Below are 18103 nucleotides of genomic sequence, written 5' to 3'. Positions count from 1 at the left end.
TCCCAGGTGAGATGTGTTGCAAAGCCTTTCTCCCGCTTCCCTCCGTAAGCATGGCGAGCCTGCGCTGGCCAGGTCCTCCGGCAGAGAAGCACGTCTGCGGTTCCTCCTTCGGGCTTGGGAAGTGTGGTGGTGCTTCCTGCGCCTTTGGCTGCTGGCTGAAAATGCAATTTTGAACTTTTAGGATTATGTTAACAATTTTTTAAAATGCACAAGAGATGATCTGTTGTAATCCACATTATGGATTTTATAATGCCCTGTACCTGTAAAGCATCTTTTTGTTTACACATTTTTGTATGGTATTTTAAGATGATCACTTAAACATTTCTATAACCTTTGATTTGTACAGCACTTTCTCAAGACCTCTGTCAGAAACAAAGATAAAATAATTTCTTTTACGAAACAACTTTAGTATGTAATCACATGGCAGAGTATAGATTTTTTGACTTGAGACAGTAGCTTTCCAACTAATTGCATGAACTCTGTTAAAAATAATTATCATTTATCAATGATTTTATTTTTAACCCCTTGCAATATACCTGGTTTTTACAGATTTCGAAATATGTAAAAATAACTTTCCTTGGAAAATGTGCTATAAAGTCCTTTTTCATGATTTGTACTAAACGCATAATGTTTTCTATGTTCCTTTTGTACGTTGCCTCTCCTTTGTCCTGAGCCCTCCATCTGCACCACTCTCGGCCCCTGTCCAGACTAATGCTCAGCACCTAATAGTTTTCTGGGGCGTGTCTGTTAAGTCGTCAAGAGTGGATATTCGCTTTTCATAATCTTGAAATAACCTGGCACTGTACATTTCAAAGTGCTATGAAGTGTTCATTTTTTATGTCACTCGTAGTTGCCACTCCCATTGCTGGCAGTGGGATGGGTGCTGGGCAAAACTCGGTCCCTGACAATGGATACCCGCTAGTGAGTCATCTTTCCTTTTCTACTCTCTTGAAATATAGTCCCTTTAATTTTTGCACAAAATATATTTTTCATTAGTCTTATGGTTTTTAGTAGCAGAAAAGTCACATTATGTAATATGTTGTAGTTGTATTTCATGTTAATTAAATGTGTGTTGGTAAAAGTTTGTTACTGTTCTATATAAAAAAATGTAATCTCCGATGGTTGCAGTTCCCCTGATATTTGTAATATAATTTTATGTACTTTTGTCCTTTTTCCTTTTCTGCAAGAACTGAAGAGAAATCTTGTAACACATCTGAATTTTTAATTTGCACTTCTGTATTTTAAATCTAACTATAATTAATCATTTTAAATAATTAAGTAGGCCTGAAAATCAGCCACTGGTGATAATGTTAAATACATGTCAGTTTAATTAATTCTGAAAGCTACTAAATTGACATTAGTTTTTCCCCCTGATACTCTTAATTTTTTTAAATAACTTTCCTATTAATTTCTAATGAACCATGGTTGCTGATGAAAACTTGTTTAAGACTCCAGGATATTGTACATTTGGGTTTTTTTTTTTTTTACACATTATGGCTAATCTTTAGCATACAGACATATAGCTCTGTAATAACTGCCATATTTCAAAGTTTCTGAGGTTTCCTTTTCCTTTTTCAACCTGCCTATTAAATGAAATAGTATACAGAATGGACCGTGTAAAGCAGCATAGTTAAAAGCCAGGCTAAATGGTTTTCATCTGCCCAGAGTTGACAGCATGCATGTCGTTTTTCAAAGCAAAGTAAAACTAACTCTATGAAAAAGAGGATGAACACCTTTCCTCACGGTGGAGTGAAGTTAGATGGTTGTTTCCAAAGTTGGCAGTGCAGCGCTTAGGAAGAACACTCACTGGTGCACTCCCCTGGGCCTATGACTTTTAGGGACTGGGATCTTTCCTGAAGATCTTAGAATGGAGAGTTGGCCTCAGGACCTAATGTCCCAACTTAAAGTGAACTACTTTACTATAAAAGGTTAATTGATAGAACCCTTTTCAAAACTTTTGAAATAGTTTTAGCAGTAACTTGCTAAAGTGCTCCCATCACTGTGTATCTTTCTCTGAAAACAAAATAAACTGTAAAACTTTGTCCCACACTGTACAATCTAATGAACAGGTAGATTTATTGTTTTAACTTTTAGTTACAATTATGAATATCATATGTACTGTTCTCACTCTTTAGGTTTTCACCCTACAACATGTAAGCCTATCATATAAGTGAATTTATTTGCTAACAGGAAATATTTAAAACCATAGCGGACTCCTACATAGCCAATTACCTAATTCCCAGGTAATTGGATGGGTTAGCTCTAATCTTTATTACTACTTTTCTTCTCTTTCTTGAAATATCTATAGTAGGATGTTGGTAAATGGTCTCAAAATCAAAAATTTGTATTAAAAGGAAAACTCAACCCCTTCGATATTTTTGTTACTGCTAAATAATGCTTTTGTAAATTTTAATGGAACACCACTTGTATGTATTGCTATTGGGTTGCAGTTATGCCCTTGAGCTTAATTTAAAATATACTTAATAAAAATTTCATGAAAGATGAATTCCAATAATCAAAAAATAAATGCATTTCAAAGCTTGAATTTTGTGTGATATCTATATATTCGTGGAACCAAATAGTAAAAGGTATAATGTGACTTCTTTAAAAATCAAAACAACTTAAAAATATTTCATTATTTCAGATGCTCACTCTGCCAATATTTAGCTTACTCATTTTGTCGATAGTGGATATTTAATGCAGTTTAGTACAGCGCTGTAGTTTAAGTAATTTACCTTGGAAACTAAGTTTATTTTTTAATGTATCCGTATCAGTCTGTTTTAAAAGTCGTTTCATCTTATTTTAACCCTCTCCCCCCTCCCCAATCCCAATAATATATTTACTTTGTCCTGTGGTACAAAATACAATAATTACAGTGATACCTCAGTACCTGTTAATTTGTTAATTCATTCCGGAACTTGTGATGAGTACCAAACAACTGACGACAGGTAAGATGAAGCGTTTTCTCTTGCAGGACGACAAAGTGACTCACAAGTTGTAGCAAGTGTGATGAATCCCAAGCAAGTGCAGAGTGTTGAAACACTTTTTTTCTCATCAAAATGCGACAAATACAGGGTTTGACAAGTTCTGAAGCCGAATACCGAGGTATAACTGTATTTAACAAGTGCTTTCTGTAAGCCACTAAATACCTTACATGCTGTGTCTTATTTAAAGTAACTCACAGAAGCATCATCACCCCCATTTTACAGCTGGGAGGGCAGAGATGTGCGTGGGGCCCTCTGCTGATTAAGAGAAGTGGTTGGAAGCTTGTGCCAGGTCTTCCGGCAGCAGCTGATGGCCTGTGCATGTGATGTTTTGTATCAGGCCTCATATCATCTTCAGACCCGAGGTGTAACGATTACATTTGGAGGTGTATTTAATCTGGAGATGGATGTAATACTCCCTGGATCCAGATGCTAGGTCAGTTTTCCAACTCCAGGTTTTTCTGCCTTTTCTGATACCTTTTGTCGAATTCCTGCACAAACTGTGCACTATTTAACCTGTTCTGGTCACCCCTGGATTAAGGTGTATTAAAGCTGGACTAGACACTGAAATCAGCCCTCACCAAACATATGAGGTGAATGTCAAGGGGATCTGAATGCCCACTACATGCAAAGGAAGTGTGTTCACTACGGTATTTAGTGGTTTGTGGTGGGTAATTAAAAGATTTGCATGGTCCAGTTCAAGTTGTTTACTCTTAGCTCATGATTGAAAACTTAAGAATGTGGTCATGTCCCTAAACAGAAGGTCCATTTCATTTTGCTTGCTTGTTGTGTCAGTAGACACAAAAAGAAGTTGGAGCTTACTGCTCTCCTTGTCTTTTCCAAAACTCTTTGCTCTTTGACTTTTCATTTTTGTTTTTGAATAATTGTAAAATCCATCTTTCAAAAACAGCATTATCATGTATATGCACTCCAAAAATATTAGTGTTTATCAAAGTAATGTGAAAGGGACAGATGCATGGGTGTTTCCTAGTTAAAAATCACTGAATGTAATTTTATTGGCTAGATCCTTACTCTTCTTTTTTCAGTGGTGGTTAAATTCTCTCATGTTTTCCAGTTTTAAAATGTTGAAGCAGAGTTGTCTTGTTGATCACCTCTTTAGGGTGAATTCTGAGTCAGGGTACTAGACTGAGCTTCAATACAAAGGGTCATGCCTGTGCTCATGGTGTCCTGCATAATAATGCCTCACTTGGCTAATAATATTTCATAAAATTAAAGAGAGGACACCATTCATGTAGACTACAGTGTGAATGGTGCCCCCTAGAGGATGCAATATGGTACTGGGAGGGAAGCGCAGCTGGAAGCCAGCAGTTCACATTTAGGGATTATTTTTTCAATATCAAGGATTCCTACGTTAAAATACCAGGAGGGTCGCTTCTACATCTGCCAAATTAAGATTTTAATTTATTTTTAGAGAAGAGAGGGAGAGGAACATCAATGTGTGGTTGGCTCTTGCGCAGCCCCCAAACATGTGGGAACAGAACTGGCGACCCTCTGGTTTGCAGGCTGGTGCTCAATCCACTGAGCCACACCAGCCAGGGCTACATCTGCCAGATTTCTAACTGGGCAGTGGTGTCACTCTCAGCTAATGAACAGCACTGAGTGCTCTTGTCAACTCCTCTGCAGGTCCTGTTGTCTTCCACTAGGAGAGCGAGGATGGGGGCGGCAACACCACTGGGAAGCAGTGCTCATGAGGGATGGCAAAAGGGCTGTCCTACAATTAATTGTCTATTACGTGGGTGTCCCTATCCCAATCAGGGCCATTAGGGAATATATCAACATAGATAAAACATACACTCTGAGTTCCCTTAGAATCCTGTATAAAAGATGACCGTTGAAGGTAAAATTGTGGTGTTCTGAAGTGTCATTTGAAAATAAATCATACTTCCAGTCTTAAATGAGAACACATTGAGATCAGTGCCCCTTGAATGTGGCTCAAGCTGGTGGTACGGAGGGCTGAAGGCCAGCAGACCAGGACTGAAGCAGCTTGGAGATGCTGCTTTACGTCTGTGATGAGGAACAGCCTCAGATAAACTCCACTGCAAAAAAAATGAGAGACAATGCAAAGAATACAAAGGTTGAGGAGGCAGAACTGGAATATTTTGTGGTAACGTCCCGGGTGGACATGGCGTCGATGGGAAAGGGGAGTACTTCTCTGAAGGGAAGGGATTTGCAGGTGCTGACAGTCCCTGAGAACTTGAGGAAAGCTAGATCATCTGTTTTAATTTTCAAAAAGCTGATAAACAGATGGCACAAAACATCTTTATCTGACAGTGAACCTGATGACAGCAAAATAGAATTTGCTGACAAATCAAGAGGCTTTGCCACAGTTATCGATGAAAATTAGTGTTTCCCATGAAACGGGAAGACTTAACATGAGGCAGACTGGGGGTGGCAATCAAAGCAATCATGAATGTCCTCAGATTGTAATTACTTTTAATGAAGAGAGACTGATTGGGCATTTTTGTCTGGAAAACGAAAGTTCAATATTTTCATTGATATGTATATATAAATATACATTGATATAAATATCTGAATCTTAACTTTTTTTCCAGTGTGAAAGAATACTTGTGTTTTAATAAAAATTGAGTTTGAAATACTTGTTTTGCAGTAGTATTTGGGAAAGTTGAGGGCTTTGTGCATCAATAACACTCATAATAAATACAAGTATTTTATAGTTGCTTCATTTGTTACAGATAAAATAATATACTAGTCAACCTTGTTAGCAAACAAAATGCAAACTAAAGGTGTTTCATTATCTTATGTTAGAAAAAAATGCTCAATGCTGAAAAGATTTCGGTGAAATGGCTGCATTTTAATTACTGAAGACAGTATAAATTGATGTGATTACACACACTCACAAAACTGGACATGTGTTAGGCCATGAACATGTATATACTCTTTGACCCAGCTGAGAATTTATACAAAGAAACTCAAAAATGAAAGGAAATAGATCTATGTACATAAATATGTTGCAGTAATAGCAACAAATGGGAAACAGCCTAAGTGTCTAGTAAGAAGTCTGGGTAAGTCAGAGGTCTTAAAGTGGACAATTTAAGCAGACTTGATAGCAGCATTTAAGTTTTTAAAGACAAGTTACAACACTGTACTTAATGATTGAAACTTTAAGAGAATGCATTTGGAAAAATGAAGTGGATATACAGTTGTTCACAGTGGTAAAAATCAGATGTGAATTTTTTCACATTTGTCATGTTTTCATGTCTATCAAGAAATACATTCAAATGAGATGCATAAATCTTTAAGTTCAAAATAATTTGATACATGTCTAAAAAAACCTGCTGAATGAGAGAATGTAGGGAAAGGTTTTTATTGTGTGATCTCTTTTATCCCTGTGAGCACACTGCTTGGCTAACACTAGACGTGTCTAAGTGTGTGCGCTGCGTGTACAGAATTTCTAGTCAATAGATGCCCCACGTGTCCATGTGCCTCCACACCAGACAAAGCCCAGGAAAGAACAGTGATTCTTTTGCCCCTAGCTGAGCACTTACTTTCCCACACATACAAAGTATTCATCCACAGAACTGTAATATATATATATTACTATATATATATATAGTAATTGTATATATGTAATATATATATATAGGGTGCTAGCTCCTAGTACAAGAATTCAATCTAAAAACAGGAAGATAATTAAAATATTTCTACTTTTAAGTGTTGCTCACAAAACTGATGGCACTGGAATATTTTCATTATCTGAAACAACTTTCAGTATCAAATGAGTGGTTATGCCTAGCATAAAGTACCAGTTATCACTTAAAATAGGATTTTTATCACTTTTACATCATTATTTGTAAGTGCTCTCAGGTTTGAAAATTAATTAAATTTGCTTTCAGTGTTTTGTTGCAGAGTTATGGAGCCAGGTCCTTTAGAATGCTCTAACAGCTTGATGGCCTTGTCAGAGTTTTCAATATTTCTAAGTAGAGTCTCTAATCGTCTCTTAATTTTCTTCTGATCTTCCAGAGCACAGCCAATTACTATGGATTGAAACTTCTGATCAACTGGCCCAGGTGGCACCTCAGACGAACACGCACTGTACAGTGACATCAAGTGACTCTTGGCATTTCCTAAATCATCCAAAAACTTACTGACCACCTCATCAATAATCCTGGTGGCATGCTTTAGAGATTCTTGCTGCTGAGGGTTTCTAATTGTTTCTACTGAAACTTCTACAGTGAGGGTTCGTCCCATCAAACGGTTTGCAGTCAGATTTAATTCTTCTCTTTCTCCTAAACATAAAAAGTTTGAAATATCAATCAATATGAGACATAAACATGTTGAAGGGGTCCAGAACAGGCCTCCCCAAGATGTGCTACACTGGCATGTGAATTATTTTGAGCTGAAGGCACTCAAGACCCTGAGGGTTCATGAGATGCTCTTACCTCAACCTTAAAGAATTTAAATTAGGGGTCTTGCTCATATAAGAGTTATTACCAGAGATAACTTTTATGACCTATCCATAGGGCAGGGCCAACTTCTAACAACTGAACATCTGCTCTTCTTATCAGCTTGCAAATCCCCCTCCTCCCCTCTGAAGCCCTAGGCACCCTGCCTCATGCCTTCGCTCACAGTCATGTATACCTCCTTTTCCCTGTCTGTCTCCAAACCTCTCATGCGTGGGAGGGTGTCTGACTCTCTCACATATGTGGGGTTCCCATAGGTACGTATGTAATTAAATTTGTTATTTTTCTGTTGGTCATCTGTCTCATGCCAATTTAATTATTAGACCAGACAAAAGAACCTCTAAAGATAGAGAAAAGTTTCTTCCTCTCCCAACAATGTCAAGAACACTAGCATTCATTTGTGGCTAAATTTATTTTCTGTATTCACCTCTGCTATGAACTTGCTAAGGGTTAAAGTTAAAACGATAGCATGTAAGTTTAATTGATGAAGTGCATTGGATAATAGAGGGAGGTTGTACAATACTTTTCCCTGAAAGTCTATGTAAATGGAATACCAGATGACTTCTCAAGTTGTCATGTTTGCAAAAGTTTAGGCAGGTTTGCATTAGCACTGGGATGGAGATCAAGTCTCAACACAGAACAGCGAGCATAACTAGGGCTTTATGCTGGGTAGAGCAGCAGAGCTAAGGTGCCCTGGTTCTCTCCGTAAGGAGGTACATGTGGGGAGGAAAATTAATTCTCACTCTACCTTACTGAGTTCTTTCTTGTCTGAGAATACCTGTAATAAAAGATTAACAAGGAAGAAAGAAAAGTATATTGACATGTCTACCTCACATATACATGAGAAACTGAGTAACTCTCTGAGATGGCCCAAGCCACTGCCTTGAATACCATCTTTGGCTGAAGACAAAAGATGCTGGGAAGGGAAGGAAGCCAGTTATGGGAGGCTACCAGGGAAAGCACAGTAAACAAGGGTAAGATTTAACTACAGTAGGTACCTCCTCTATTGGTGAGTTTCTTATAAACGGAAATATACTTTATAAATGGAAATATCTCTTACAAAAAAGGATAACGTCTCTGTTTTCAGAGCTTTTCCTGTGTCTGCAGTTTCTCAAAAATAATCAGCTCAAAATCATCTTATGCCAAAGAGGCATATTTTCGGGTGGTGTATTCTGCGTGTTCATCAGAATACAATGCCCCAATTTGGGCTGAGAAAACAGCCACAAAAGTGAAGAAAAGCTGGCCTCAAAGTTAGCCATCGACTTCACCCCCTCGAGACAAACTTAAGATGGCCCGTGGTCTGGGTGTTGGCCAGCAGAGAGAGGCAAGGATGGGAAAGGGCTCTGCCAACATTCCATTATTTACATGAAAAAGTCAGCAATCCCCTGTTTGTCTCATTCTGCAACTTCCTTCCCAATTCACTGATCTTTGGCCAGGATGGTGAGGAAACCCAGGGTCTAGCGGAGCTAGACCCTGACCCCGCTGTGCACTCCGGGTTGGACCGCACGCTCACCGCACCAGCTGCCGGGCCCTAGCTTGTCCTGCAAGGCACCAAAGGAGCTGACTTAGAAGTCCATTGCCAGTGAAAGAAAACCACCAGTGACCTGTTCCTCCGCGGACAGTCATGCTTTCGCATGAAAATGATAGCACACTGTTACATTAATGGGGTTTTATTGGATCTATTATTTTCTCCTCTTCCCCTCTCGTGTCAATTTAATTATTAGACCAGACAAAAGAACCTTCCCCTTCTCCTTTTCTCCTTTTCCCTCTGCTTTTACATGTTCTACATTCCAATAGCTTCTATAGAACTGAAGTTAGGAGGAGAACCTCAGGTCCAATTCTTGGCCTTACTGTGTGGGGCCAGCTTCTCTGCCAGAGGAGCCTGTAGGCGTTTTCCTGTCACTCCCAGCCGGCCGGGCCGGGGAGTACAGTATGAGAAAGACCTCTGGGTAAGTGGCTCTTGTGAGGAACTGGCAGCAGCAGCTGCTGCCTGCTGCTCACAGTAACTGCTGAAATCCAGTGCACTCACGCCACAAGTCAGGTAAAAACCCACCCACGCTTATCATAAACCCCTTAAAGGGTAAAAAGACAAGCCCCCACGTGTGGAAACAGCTCTCACCATCACTGATCTGCCTCATGTCCTGGCTGTTTTGGATGCTGTGGATCATTTCCAGGAGGATTTCTTTCTCTTGCTCAATAGCAGTTGCGGCTTCTCTTAAAGCTTCCACTCTGTGTAAATGAGGAAAACATAACAGTCACTGTGTGGAAGATCAGCTTTCCTCATCTTTCTATCATTCAACTCAAGTTTAAAGATCATTAGGAACACTTCTCAAGAAGTCTTTGTATGCTTTTTTTACTTTCCTTTCTCTATTCTTTTTTTTTTTTTTAAATACTTTTTATTTTTAGAGAAGGATAGAGAGGGAGAGAAACATCAATATGCAGTTGCCTCTCACACACCTCCTACCGGAGACCTGGCCCGCAACCCAGGCCCATTCCCTGACTGGGAATCGAACGGGCGACCCTTTGGTTTGCAAGCCAGCACTCAGTTCCCTGAGCCACATCAGCCAGGACCATTTTTCTATTATTTTTTTTATCCACTTATCCCACTCTCATTTTCCTCCCTGCTTATAGGGCAATCATTCTGTTTAGTAATTATCTATTTGTTCTTACAAAATATGTATTTGTATATTCATATATTTTTAATTTACATCTCACTCTGATTCTTTTTTTACTCAGCATCATTTTATTAAGAACCATCCACGTTCCTCTCTGTACATCAAATCAGACGCCTCTGACTGTTGCCTAACACTCCACAAGTATATCCACCTGATTTTACCTCCACTAACACTCACCTTGTCCCTCTGCTATTCATCACTACAAATAACACTTCGATGAATACATGCCCCCTTAGGATATATCCCAGGGCAGAGCTGCTCAGACATATTCTGTGTTTGTTCAGTTTGACTCAGTACTAGGATTGCTTTCTAGAGTGGTTGGACCACCAGGCCATGCTCCTGGCAACAAAGCCTGGGAGTCCTTCTATTCCACACCCCTACCAGTACTCAGCATTTTCCAATTTTATAACTACTTGTTGTCTGTCTAGTAAGTATAGTGAAGCCTGCTCATAGGCTTTGCGTATTTTCTTTTTTTATTTTTTAAACAGGTGTTGCTGTCCTCTTGTTGATTTGCCTACTGAAGGTGCTAATCCCTCGTTGGCTACAGACAAAGCAATCGACTTCTCCCCTCCTCGCACCGTGGCCTGGGGATAGCCTTCACTGAACAGAGATCCTTATTTTGAAGTGATCAAATTCATCTTTTCCTGGTTTTGTCAGCCTTACGGTTGATGCTTTTGAAATTTTGATTCAGGTTCTCCCCCATCCCTAGGTCATAAGATGTTCTCCTACATTTCCTTCTATTAACTCTATGACTTTACCTTTGTCATATTTACATCTTAATCCATCTAGAATCTACCCTTGCATGTAGTTAGGTTAAAATGTTGTTTTACTTTTCTCCCAATAGTGAACCATTTTCTCCAACATTATCCACCAAAACTCTGTCTTTTCCCCAATGATTTATAGATGGTCTACCTCTGAAATCTCTATTCTATTTGACTGCTGTTACACAAATACCCACTTTAAGAACTAGAGCTAGTCTTATAGTATGCCTTAATAGGTGGTAGGAACAGCACCCTAATCTTTAAAGAAAACTTAGCTATTGAGACTTTTATTCTTCCACATAAACTCTAGAGTGAGTGTATTGGGATTTTCAAAAAACTGGGGTAAATTTGACATCTTTGTAATATTGTCATTCCATGCAAGAGCATGATATGTCTGCATTTATCAGACCCTCTTCTATATACTCCATTAGAGTTTGAAGTATTCTTAATGGTAGTCTTGTGGACTCTTGAGTGTTCTAGATACTTTGTGGATATTGTTACTACTGTGAATAATATATTTTTAATATTTTCTAGTTGGTTATTTCTGGTCAGAGAAATGCTGTTTTTCTAGGTTTATTTTGTAACTAGCAACCATGACTTACACTTAATTTAAATGCTTTGTCTTTTGATTCTATTGGTTCTTCTAGATTGATGATCATAAAATGATAGTTCTTATGTCTTCTTTCTCAATGCCATTAGCCCCTATTTTTCTTTATATAGTACTGACTAGAGTCCTCTGGTACTCCATATTAAACAGTGGTGGTAAAGAGAGGTTATCTTTGCCTTTTCCCAAATTTAAAAGGAAATGCCTATCTAATTTTCTGATATAGAGCCATGATCAAACTATAGAAGTACTACTTTCCCCAACTCCCTCAACTATACATTCACATACTTGTGACTACACATATGCATGAATATACCCAGTCACTAAAGAACTAGGCTGTGGAATCATGAGAGCAAGGAAAAAAAAAAGTCCTGTATATTTAAAGTGTTCTGTTTCCAGGGCACTTTCTTGCTGTGTATTACACCACAGCTAAATAAGTTGCTAACTTTTCCAAAATAATCAGTGACAGACCCATCCCCAGTTTTCAGGTGGCCTTAGAAAGACAAGGACATGGAAGATATAATCCTGACTGCTGCCTCAAGGGGGCACAGAAGGAACCACCTCACCAGTGTTTTAGCACCTGTCCACTCCATATAAAGGTCCCCCCAACCCCCCTCCTCATCCCAGCCACACATAGGCCTTTTCCCCAACCATTGCCCACCTGTTATACCCCAAAAATAGCACGCCTAAGCAGAAAAGTCACAGTGGCTCTGTATTCATCAAGATGTTAAATATATGTTGGACTTTGTGTTTCTAAGAGCCAAAGCAAAGAGCTGGTAAGAATCTTACTATGTAACAAATCTGGCTAAAAAACATAATAAAAAAGAATAATCTATAAAATAGGAATAATGCTGCATAAGGCTATTTCTAGCACCATTCATCATGTACGTAAAGATTTTACATTCGCAAACTCTCAGACAGGTACCCTAGGGCCCAGTACACATGAAAGAGACTGAGTTGGCACTAATGTGAAATATTTATGCTAAAAACACAAACCATGACCCTAGTATTTAAACAACACAGATGGACCGTGTGACTGGTAAATGAGAAGATGCTGAAAGAAGAGATTAATTTTTTAACACTCACGTTTGTATTGAAATGTAAGATGATAAAGAATTGAAAGTTTTCTAAAAAGAAAGGCTTCATTTTCAACAAGTTATAATAGTAACTTCATGGTTTTAACAAAAATGGTTTAAAAGGAGACACTCTAGAAAAAAATATAATCTGTCACATGAAGTTTATCTTCTCAGTAAATGAGACCAAATATATAGGAAATTAGATGGAAATTTTATGGGGGTTTTCCCCCCCATAAGGCTAGAAATTGACAGGGCATACTGCCTGTGAAAAACCGATTTCATCTTTTACAAAATGCCTTAGTTTTCAGGTAATATTCTTCAGAACCGAGGGTTTTTTTGTTTTGTTCTGGCATTCCTGACTTTCCATTTGCTATTCCCTCATCTGCAACATTCTTTTTTTCTTTTCTTTTAAAGATTTCATTCATTTATTTTTAGAGAGAGGGGAAGGGAGGGAGAAAGAGAGGGAGAGAAGCATTGATGTGCGAGAGAAACACTGATTGGCTGTCTCTCACACACCCCCAACTGGGGACCTGGCCCACAACCCCGCACCTACCCCGCCTGGAATTGAACCAGTGACTTTTTTGGTCCACAGGCTGGTGCTCAATCCTGAGCCACACCAGTCAGGGCCTTTTTTCTTTTTAATCCTCACCTTGATTTTAGAAAGGAAGGGGGAGAGACAGAGAGAGAGAGAAACATCGATTGATTGCCTCTGGGAGTGTGCCCCAACCAGGGACCGAACCATACTATAATCTAGGTATGCACCCTACCTGGGGATCCAACCCATAAACTTTTGGTGACTAGATGACATTCCACTTGAGTCACCCAGCCAAGACTACTGGTATTCTTAAATCCAACTCCTATAATCTTTTGGTCTACCTTTCAATTAGTTCTAGACAATGGTTAGCTGTTGTATTGTCAAGTATTTCCTGTCCTCCATTCCATTATTTTCTCCTGGAACTCAGGTTAGACAAATGTTGGGCCACCTCACTTTATCCTTCCTGTTTTTTTAATATATCATTTGACAGTACTTCCCTTGGCAGAGAGGGGCAGTTCTGTTTTTACTAACAGATCCTGGAAGCGGCTACAAATCCAAATTGGGAAGGAACTTTTTCTCACATCAAGGCTGCCCTGGACTGTGCCTCTGCACGAAAGCTCTCTGCAGGAAATCACAACTAAGCAGGCTTTAACCAAAAGGAACTGTGGTCAGAATATTCACAGAAGGACAGAACTGAAGTGCACTCACTTCAGCTAGCGCTCTGGCCTCCGGCACCTCACAACCCTCTGCAGCCTGGGTATCAAAAGACAACTTGTCAGGAGTCTTAGGAGAGACCCAACAGCGACTTCAGACTGTAGCTACTACTGCGTCAGCTAACCCAGGACACGGGAGACCCTGCAATGGCTTTTCAGTCCAGCTTTTCAAACCCTCAGTAGTTACTCAAACTCTTTCTCGCCTCAATTTTCCTCATCTATGAAACGGGGATAATGAGATGGTGGTTGTGACTGAGCAAAGTCAAGCAAGTGAAGAAATGAACACAGTAACTGACAATATCAACTTAAAAAAAATATGTACATGAGTTAATTATGTGAAATGGGCCCAGAATTGGTGCTGGTAAACATCAGCTTCGTATTTATTATATATTCGCCATTATGAACTCGGGCTTACAAATAACAGGAATTTGTGTTTTCAAAAAAAGGAATGAAAATGAAAAGTGCTCCTACCATGGATTTATTTGACAGAAATACTTTCTAAAACGGGTTCTTTAAACCATAGTCCTGTCTCTTATTTCAATACTCTTTTATCAAAAGACTACTACAATGACCACTCATATTTTAGGCAGTGTAAGATTCTGAAGGGTTTTCCTGGTCATAACCAAAATATTACATTACATTCACTATTGAGACACTTTGGTATAAAAGTGGGACTGGTGTTTAGTGTGAGGAGCAGCTATTCATGAGTAGCATGGTCTCAGGCAAGCCACTCAGTCCCTCTGGACCTCAGTTTCCTCATTTTGAAGAGAGATAACATCGGCCCTCCTAGTAAAAGGGAGGTGTAAGTTTCAAATGACAATGTTTATGAAAAGTGCTCTTTTAAATTATAGGCTGTTATACAATATTAACCATGACGCCATCTTCTTTTATGACTCCTGGGACCCTGGCACACCCTGAGGAACTTTAAGCAACAGGAAACTTTCGGTCGGATAAATGATCCGTATCACCTGCCTTCACCCCCTCCAGCCCCCCTTCCCCGGCTGCCATGTAAACCCCTGCAAACGGCTGATAAGAGGGAGAAGGAGCCACAATATGACCAGTTAGGGAAAATTTGTGAACAGCCAACCTCCCGTCCTGCCACCTTCCCCTGTGCCCTTCTCTGCGACCCATGTCCCACCTTCATTACCATCCAGAGCCTTCGAGGTGCCACCCAATACCTGGCACAGAGTGGGTGTTTAACAGTTACTGAATTAAACACTAATTCAAATGGGATTTTCACCCCTTTCAGTAAAATCGTATACTCATCCTTATAGTTCCTGCATTTTAAAATGTGACACATTTAAGAAAACCAGTAATGAAGTATTCAGCTCTACAGCCAGTCTTCCTGGGTTCTAGCCATGTGACCTTGGACAAGACATTTAACTTGTTAAGTTTCAACTTCCCAACAGGAGAATGGAGATAATAACTTCCACAAAAGCATGGGACCTGCCATATAGTCAGTGCTCATTAAATGAATGTTAGCATGTATTAGTTGTAATTACGACAACTTAAGCAAGGCGATTTGAGCCACTATGAATGCAAGAATCAGACACCATTTAGAACTGGTGATGAAAACCAGGAGATAAAGGGTCACCTTTGTAGAAGGAGTCAGAAAAGAAAGGCCAGTGCCATGGTAAAACTGGAAACAAATGGTGTTTCTTCAATGATTTGTAGGATGCTGACAAATATCTTAAACAGTTTAAACATCACATACATTGACCAGTTCAACTCCAGGTACAAAAACATTCTGCATAATTCTGATTTCAGAAGTTTCTGCCACAATCTACACAATTACTATTGATGAGAAACTATACATGCAAGCTTCTGTGTATAAACTCTACCTAATACAATGCTTTATTGGTCATTCTTAATATAGAATCAAACTAGTAGAGCAAAATTACATAGAGCATGTTTTTTCTTAAAAATTCACCTAGGCATAACTCTAGTTTTTAACAGTGTAGTGCTCGGTGAATTTGCCCATGTGGTTTCAAATCAACTTTAGTGGATGAGCATTTGCATTTTTCTCTATTTTTGCTCACTTTCTGAAATACTTCCTCACTGTCCAGTCAATATTACTTTTTTAAAAGAAAGAAGTAAAACTTACATCAGTCTAAAATTATGAGAGTCAAGAGTCCTTACAATGAACAATTCAACACAATCAGTCTTCCCTGCTCAGCTCAAGTGTTAATTAAGAAAGTGGTAGTTTAATCATTTGTACACAGCAATCAGAATTCATTTTATATTAATCAATATTAGAATAAAATAATACTCAAAACCAGAGGCTTTCTTTTAGAGATGAGTACTTGACTTTTGTGCCTACCAGAAACGAGGCATTAATTCAAGTTTGAGGACAAATGACTTAGCTTGAAGAAGGAGAGGGAACGCCCTCATTCCTTTAAGGAAAAATCCTTTCTTTCTATTTAGGGGAGTAAGACCTCTGAAATGGTTGAGAACACGCCTTCCAAGCTCTAAAGGCTGGGGGAGGTGTGTGTTACTTGTTACACTATATAAAAAGAAATATTCTTCAAAAGGACATTAAGTATCTGAGGTCACTAATCTCTAGTTTCGCTCCACCTACTCTGAGAGTTGATGTAAAAATGTTAATGTTAAAAGTAATGGAGAAACAGTACTTTTTCTTGTTCTATTTTTCTCCTTTATAGCAGAACCCCAGAAAAGTGGTTTTGGCTCAGTTTTCTCTAACTGTTGCCATCCATGAGATCATTGTGGGTGGAGAATTTCTCATATTCCGATTCCTTTCTTGGGGTAGTGATAATGAATGCCTCATTCGCTAAGATACACTGTGGTTATTAATGCACTTCCTTGGAAAATAGACACATCTTCTTGTTTCAGTGTATCAACCCAGGGAGGTAAAGCAATGCCAAAATTTAATAAGACATTTAGGAATTCTTTACAAGCCTACCACCTCATTACTGAATAAAATTGTAATCAGTTAAGAGGGAAAAACGGACTATCTTATCCTTTCAGGCCAGGAACTAGCATTCCGAAGAAGGTGTCAGCACAGCGTCTCCTATGGAAGGAGGTACAAAATAAACACCCACAGTAACAGAGGTCTGAATACAGGATTAGGGGGAAACTGGAAGCGGCAGGGTCTTTACTCCACAAAGTACCAAGCTATCTTCACCCAGCACTGCCTCGTGCGTCCTACTCCTCTCTAACCCTTGCTATAGGATGGATTCCCCGATTTTTAAATGTTTTGTCTGAATGTTTGGAAGCAAAGAAACTCATCATTCCCATCAAAGACCGCTCATCTGCTGCCTCTGTTCAGAATGCATAATAGGTAATGAGTAAGTTGAAAACTGTTGGGAAGACCATACACCAGCACCCAGAAGGTTCCAGAAGTTCTGCAGACTCGGGGTGTCACCGACCCTAATCTCAAATGACGTCCCTTTTATCTTCTCAGATTTTCTGCGCTCCCAAACGCTCAGTTCTGTTAAGGAGCACGTGGTCACCAATACGGCGCTCATGGGTTCTGCTTAAATCAAATGCGTTCTCTCTCGGACCAGGAGAGGAAAATCCACCCCCAAACGCAACTGCACCATGTCCGGGGAAAACAAGTCTCCGGCGCGCAGTGCCCCCCGCTGCCGCCGCGCTCACCTGAGCTCCAGCTGGTCCAGGCTCTCCAGCAGGCGGCTGGAGCGGTCGGCCATGGAGGACGAGCGGCAGAAGCGGCCCTCGTTGGCCTTCGCGTTGATCTTCGCTTGAGCCATCGGAGCCTGAGGGGGGACGGCCAGGAGGTCACGGCCTCTCCAGCGACAGCAGCGAGTGGAGAGCTCCCGCGGCCACAGGCGGCGTCGTCACTGCGCGGGCACCCGCCTCCCTCTGACGCCCGCGGGGCGGGGGGACGGGGCGGCCCGGAGGCGCCGGTTCCGCAGCTGCCGCGTGGCCAAACAAGGGCAGGCGCGCCAGCGGCAGGCTCGGGGGCTCCGGGCCTGGCCGGGGGAGCGGCCAAAGCGGCGTCGGACACCTCCTGAAGGGGCAGACGCAAAAGGGGAGGCCCTAACGCGATCTGGGGATCCTTCTGCTCTGCTGACCCTGGAACAATCGAACTGGAGCGGAGACACACAGAATAGCCCCACCCCCACCCCGCGCGGCCGGACGCTCCGTGCAGCCCCAAAGTCACCAACTCCTCACAAGCCAAGGGACCTAACAGCAGGCTGTGGCTGTATCAGTGATGGCTCTGCTTAGTTTCTCCCAGCCCCCATAATTCACAGCAAAGACAAAAACGTCCAAGTCCATGGATAAATGGAGAAAAGGTCCCTTTGGGAAACAAGGCGGCATTTAAGCAGAGCTGC

The 18103-nt window shown here is 40.4% G+C and overlaps 1 protein-coding gene across 2 annotated transcripts; it reads right to left on the bottom strand.

The window, feature by feature from the left end:
• Window positions 1–68: 68 nt before the first annotated feature.
• BAG2 (BAG cochaperone 2) lies at window positions 69–17622 on the bottom strand. Of its 2 annotated transcripts, none has more exons than XM_054569536.1 (4): window positions 17406–17622; window positions 9546–9655; window positions 2891–7252; window positions 69–155 (listed from the first exon to the last, which is right to left on the bottom strand). In XM_054569536.1, exons 1-3 carry the CDS (start codon window positions 17516–17518, stop codon window positions 6840–6842), a joined length of 636 nt encoding a protein of 211 aa, XP_054425511.1. In that variant the 5' UTR covers window positions 17519–17622; the 3' UTR covers window positions 69–155; window positions 2891–6839. The 2 variants fall into 2 exon arrangements, with proteins under 2 accessions (XP_054425511.1, XP_054425512.1); XM_054569537.1 differs by having other exon boundaries at window positions 121–155; window positions 4798–7252.
• Between the last annotated feature and the right edge of the window lie 481 nt (window positions 17623–18103).

This window comes from Pteronotus mesoamericanus, unplaced genomic scaffold (genome assembly GCF_021234165.1).
Source record: "Pteronotus mesoamericanus isolate MK-2021 breed Mesoamerican mustached bat unplaced genomic scaffold, CSHL_Meso_final contig_20, whole genome shotgun sequence".
NCBI classification, from domain to species: Eukaryota; Metazoa; Chordata; class Mammalia; order Chiroptera; family Mormoopidae; genus Pteronotus; species Pteronotus mesoamericanus.
The sequence above is the reverse complement of the archived record's forward strand: the minus strand, read 5'-3'. Positions and strand labels throughout refer to the sequence as shown.

What these genes read in the sequence shown, in the direction of transcription:
- BAG2 (XM_054569536.1), bottom strand. Translation starts at nt 17,518, where the DNA reads ATGGCTCAAGCGAAGATCAACGCGAAGGCCAACGAGGGCCGCTTCTGC. An exon ending in CTGGACCAGCTGGAGCTCAG is followed by an intron (nt 9,656 to 17,405) that starts GTGAGCGCGGCG and finishes TCATTTACACAG; the next exon opens with AGTGGAAGCTTTAAGAGAAG. An exon ending in CATGAGGCAGATCAGTGATG is followed by an intron (nt 7,253 to 9,545) that starts GTGAGAGCTGTT and finishes TTTTATGTTTAG; the next exon opens with GAGAAAGAGAAGAATTAAAT.